The following is a 5,706-nucleotide window of genomic DNA, read 5'->3' as shown; positions in this document are numbered from 1 at the left end:
GAGAGATTCCTCTACCAACTTAAATCTCTAAGTTTGCCTTCTCATTTTTTCTTTTCCTCAAAAAGGTTCCCATCAAGAGGGTTTCGACCAAGCCTAAGTTGGAAATTTTCAAGTTGATTCCTAGTTTCCTTTACCCTCTTCAAAATGTTTCAATACTCCTATTGATTTAAAATTCTAAGCAATCCCTTTATCATTTTAAGTTTGGTGGCAAATTTAAACATAGGGTTGTCTTAAACTTCCTACCTCTAAGTTTCCTTAACAAAGGGAATGAACTTTTCACAATTTGCCCAAAAATTGAAGAACTTGAAAGGAGTACACCTTCTAGTTTGATTATTCCCTATTTAACAAAAGGAGTGGTCTGATACACCATTTGGTTTAAAATTAGCCAAAGCCAAAGGACATTCATCCTTCCATTGTTCATTAACAAAAACTCGGTCTAGTTTACAAGTAATCTTATCTTCACTTTCTTTTTTATTACACCAAGTAAATAAAGATCCCTTAAACCTCAAGTTCTTAATGCAAGTATCCCACAACATTGGTTACACTCTTTTCTATCCAAATTATCCTTCCCTAAGGCTCCTATCTTCTTTTCCATGCTTTTGATAACATTAAAGTCTCCCATCACCATCCATGGTCTATCATTAGAATTATCGACATAGTTTTTCAATTTCTCCAAAAGACTTATTTCTATCCCTACATTTCTCCCATAGACAATGGTAACATGGAATTGATGTCTACTATCTTTTTCTTTATAACCAAGGCCCCCCTATTGTTAAACTTAAGGTATAGTGATCGGACCTATAATCACTGTACTAGGTAAGTCAAGGTTTCACAAATGTGACAAAGACTCAAACCTAGAATTTCACTAATGTGATCTACAAAAGACCAAGAACATGTGATCTAATAATGAACAACCATGACAAGAGTGTGGTATGCTTGATAGCATTGAAAATGTTGAAGACACAAGTTAAAGGTAAGAAACATGACATGGCAGTCAAGGATGACATAGCAAATAATGTGGTAACTATCAAACAAATGGGAAATGTTATGACACATCCGTGGTGACTTTTTTACTTGTCAAAATATTAAGAGAAAGCTTGATTAGGTGAAAATTCATATGAACAAAGCAATAGAATTCAATTGGAGTTTAGGTTCCTAGTATTTCTAATTTTTTAGTTGTTTAAGACTCTTAATTTTATTTTCTTTGGGAATTATAATTACACTAGGATTATTATTCAAATTAGGATTGTTATTATTCAAAATGGAATATAATTGTGTTAAACTTTTAAACTGATAAAGAGCATATTGGCAATTTGATAATTTATATAAGGAATTGATTATAGTTTTGTACTTTTAATAAAAGGGTAAAATAACTCTTTAAAAAAAAAAAAAACAACTAAAGGAATTTACCAGCAAAGTGAATGAGAGACAACTCTTCAAAACTCAAAAAAGTCAGAATTTGTGTTGGGTGATAAATACATACATTAGGGCAAGCAAAAATTGACCAAGGCATAGCTTGTCAGGCCATATGATCGTTTTCATCCCCTGTTTGAAATAAAAGGTCTTTGATGAGGCAAGTGTTTTATCCTTTGACAAAAAACAAAACAAGAAGTCTAGCCTTGGTGAAGACAACTTCTTTGCCACCTTCGTCATAAAAAACGAAAAATTCTTTGCCACCTATAGACGCCACCTTTCTAGTTGATATTATTTATAATGATTTTTTATCGATGCTGGCTGTTTCCATTTCGATGTATTGACTGTGTCTTCAAATAAAGCAGTATAAATACCAAGCAGTAGCACAACAAATGAACCATCCCATCATCAAGAAACCAAATTCATAACATCAAAATGCACGGCCTTGTTGCGGCGAATACTTTGGTGGCTGCATCGGCTGCTTCGGTGTGGGAAATCTATGGCACGCTTCAGGTCCTTACAATTATAAATACATATTTGCCAGATGTGCTTGGAAGAGTAAAAGTCCTTGAAGGTGACGGACATGCTGGCACAATTCTGAACGTTACACTACCAGCAGGTAATTACTTTAATATAATTTATCAAAAATTTAATTTGAGACAGTAAAAATTAAGTATTCCTGTTTGGCCTTTGTTTTAGGAACTCCCGGAGTTGGTTATATGGAGGAAGAGATTACAAAGGTTGAGAATAAGAAACGCGTGAAGCAAACAAAATCCATTGAAGGAGGATTTATAGCAATGGGGTTCGAGAGTTATATAACTACATACAAAATTATTGAAAATAATTCTACGTCAAGTATAATAAGATCAACGATAAAGTATAAGATTGACCATAAGTTAGCAAATCTTACTTCTCTAGTAAACACCAATCTGCCTTGCATTCATTTCAATAACGTATTTGTAACGTTGAATTCTAATATTATGAAATATTACGTACCATAATAAACTATGTAAACATTTGAAGAATCAACTGCCCAATAAAAAAGGGCCTAGGGAATCATGTTACATTCTTAAAATATATATATATATATATATATATATATATATATATATATATATATATTATATTCTTGTATATTCTAATTAGATTTTTTCGGTTTCATCGAATGAAGAGTTTTAGGCCAGCACATTTAACACGGTTGACTTCACTTGATAGTAATATTAAAAATTACAACTTGATTTTATTTAACTTTAAAAGTTAGATAAATATTTTGATACATATACTTGAATGAATAATTTTAACTTTAGTTTTATAGAATAATAGTTTAAGGTTTGCACATAGGGTTGATTTGAATCGAATTTATTTGAGTTTGAATTTGAGTTTAAATCCGAAATGGGCTAAGTTCAAATGAGCTCAAACCTGAAAGTTTAATATTTTTTAGCTCAAATTCGAGCTCAAATTTTGGGATGTTTCGCTCATCAAGGTTACGAGCTAAAAATTTTGATACAAAATGACGTCGTTTTGATCAATTATATTAAAAAGAGGTTATTTTAATAACACGCTAGTTAAAAGCTTGATTCGAGCTTGACTCTTTTAAAACGAGTTGAGTTAGAGCTTATTAGAAGTGAGCTCGAGTTCAATTTCATGTAAATCGAATCGAATTTGAGTTTAGATGAACTTGAGTTTGATACAGTTTGAATTCAACCTTATCTGTATATTAATTATTTAATTAGATATACTAGAATGACAAAGAAAAAACAAATTATGGTCGACCACATAATGACAATTGAAGAGTTGTGATTAGCTACAACAATAGTGACTAGAGACTAAATGTGTGGGTAAACATCTTTTACCCAACCAAAGTAATTTGTCAATCTACATTCCATTCGTATCTCATAGTTATGGTAAAAAGGAATAATTGCCTCCCATTACATAACAAGATCGTTATATTATCCTTATATAATGTAATAGGAAAGTATTTTTTAATTAAATTTAAATGGTAACCAATTAAATTATAATGTTTTCTCTCAATCTTGTATGATATAAATGATCATTTAGAGGAAAGGGAAAATGGAGATGGAAAATACTTCTGTAACACGTTAGCTTCATATAGCTAACATTTTACGCTTTTGATCATATAAGCTTTATCCTAAGATAAGTGAAGTGATTTTGAGGAAAGTCTTGTTATCCTACTTATAAAATTCACCAAAATTGGGTCCTTTTCAAAACTTATCTTTTGTAAATCTCCATTTGTGCTTTATTCTAACACTTTCCCAAACTCATCAATATCATAATTATAGATGTAGGATCTTGAGTAGCAGGCCTAATCCATTAAGAGATTTCCTATGTCCAATCTAATGAACACCTCTAATTATTATTATTATTATTATTTTTATTAGTGGATACTAAAGTTGCTTAGCCAATTCTAACTGCCACTCTTATAGTTTATCTTGTGCAAGGTTGGTAATTGTATACACTAATTATTGACAATAATGGGAGGGTGCTTGTTTTTAAACATCAAAAGCAAGATTGCTCCTATATCTTAGCTGCTTCAGTCTATTGGAGGGAAGAGGGCGTCTACAGCGTTCTTTGCTCCAGGTTCGGGGAGGTCGGTTCTAGCTCCAGTGTGCGGGTTTGTTCTTATTGAGTTGGGAAACCTTGCTTATCCAGTGATAGAGCCACAATGGGACAAGCCGGTGCTGCGGCCACCCCTGAATCCAGTGTGACTTCTTTTTCTTTTTTTTGATCATTTTTTAACTTCTTCATATTTATTACCCCCCAATTTTGCAAGCTTCATCATATTAGGTTGTATGTACAAATCATCTACCTTTCATTCATTTCGATAACGTATTTGTAACGTTGAATTCTAATCTTATGAAGTATTACGTATCATAATAAACTATGTAAACATTTGAAGAATCAACTGCCCAATAAAAAAGGGCCTACGGAATCATGTTAAATTCTTAAAACTAAATATTAGATTCTTGCATATGCTAATTACATTTTTTCAGTTTTATCGAATAAGAGCTTTAGGCCAGCACATTTACACGGTTGACTTCACTTGACAGTAATGTTCAAAAGTACAACTTGATTTTATTTAACTTTAAAAATTAGATGAATATTTTGGTACAGATATACTTGAATGAATAATTTTAACTTTAGTTTTATAGAATAATAGTTTAAGGTCTACACATAGGGTTAGATTTGAATTGAATTTATTTGAGTTCAAATCCGAAATGAGCTAAGCTCAAATAAACTCAAACCTGGAAGTTTAATATTTTCGAGCTCGAATTTTGGGATGTTTAGCTCACAAAACTTACGAACTAAAAATTTTGATACAATATGATGTCGTTTTAACCAATATGTATTAAAATGACATCATTTTAATAATGAACTAGTTAGAAGTTTGATTCGAGTTCGACTCTTTTAAAATGAGCTAAGTTATAACTTATTTGAAGTGAGCTTGAACTCGGTTTCATACAAATCGAATCAAACTTAAGTTCAGATGAACTTGAACTTGGTTTTGAATCCAACCCTACTTGTGTGTTAATTATTTAATTAGATATATTAGAATGACAAAGAAAAAACAAATTATGGTTGAACAAACTCACATAATGACAATCGAAGAGTTGTGACTAGCTGCAACAATAGCGACTAGAGACTAAATGTGTGGGTAAACATCTTTTACCCAACCAAAGTAATTTGTCAATCTACATTCCATTTGTATCTCATGCTTACAGTAAAAAGGAATAACTTCCTCCCATTACATAACAAGATCATTATATCATCCTTATATAATATAATAGGAAAATATTTTTTAATTAAATTTGAATGGTAACCAACTAAATTATAATGTTTTCCCTCAATCTTGTATGATATAAATGATCATTTAGAGGAAAGGGAAAATGGAGAAGGAAATACTTCTGTAACACGAATAACAAACCCAATGTTTAGCTTCATACAACTAACATTTAACACTTTTGATCATATAAACTTCATCCTAAGATAAGCGAAGTGATTTTCAGGAAAGTTTTGTTATCGTACTTAGAAAATTCACCAAAATTGGGTCCTTTTCAAAACTTATCTTTTGTAAATCTCCATTTGTGCTTTATTCCAACACTTTCCCAAACTTATCAATATCATAATTATAGATGTAGGATCTTGAGTAGCAAGCCTAATCCATTAAGGGGTCGTTTGGTTTTAGTTTTTGAAGATTACCTTGGTGATTAGTTTTTTATTCTCATGTTTGGTTTGTCAGTAATAAAATATTACAGTAATATTCCATTACCAATG

The 5,706-nt window shown here is 31.3% G+C and overlaps 1 protein-coding gene across 1 annotated transcript; it reads left to right on the top strand.

Annotated features, from left to right (window-relative positions):
* Positions 1-1,765: 1,765 nt before the first annotated feature.
* LOC123208530 (norbelladine synthase-like) lies at positions 1,766-4,139 on the top strand. Its single transcript, XM_044626063.1, has 3 exons — positions 1,766-2,032; positions 2,113-2,330; positions 3,960-4,139. The coding sequence occupies exons 1-3, from the start codon at positions 1,849-1,851 to the stop codon at positions 4,137-4,139; spliced, it is 582 nt and encodes a 193-aa protein (XP_044481998.1). The 5' UTR covers positions 1,766-1,848.
* Positions 4,140-5,706: the final 1,567 nt, after the last annotated feature.

The sequence above is a fragment of the Mangifera indica genome, chromosome 2 (assembly GCF_011075055.1).
Source record: "Mangifera indica cultivar Alphonso chromosome 2, CATAS_Mindica_2.1, whole genome shotgun sequence".
NCBI classification, from domain to species: domain Eukaryota; kingdom Viridiplantae; phylum Streptophyta; class Magnoliopsida; order Sapindales; family Anacardiaceae; genus Mangifera; species Mangifera indica.
Note: the sequence above shows the minus strand (reverse complement) of the source record. Positions and strands in the feature narration are given on the sequence as shown.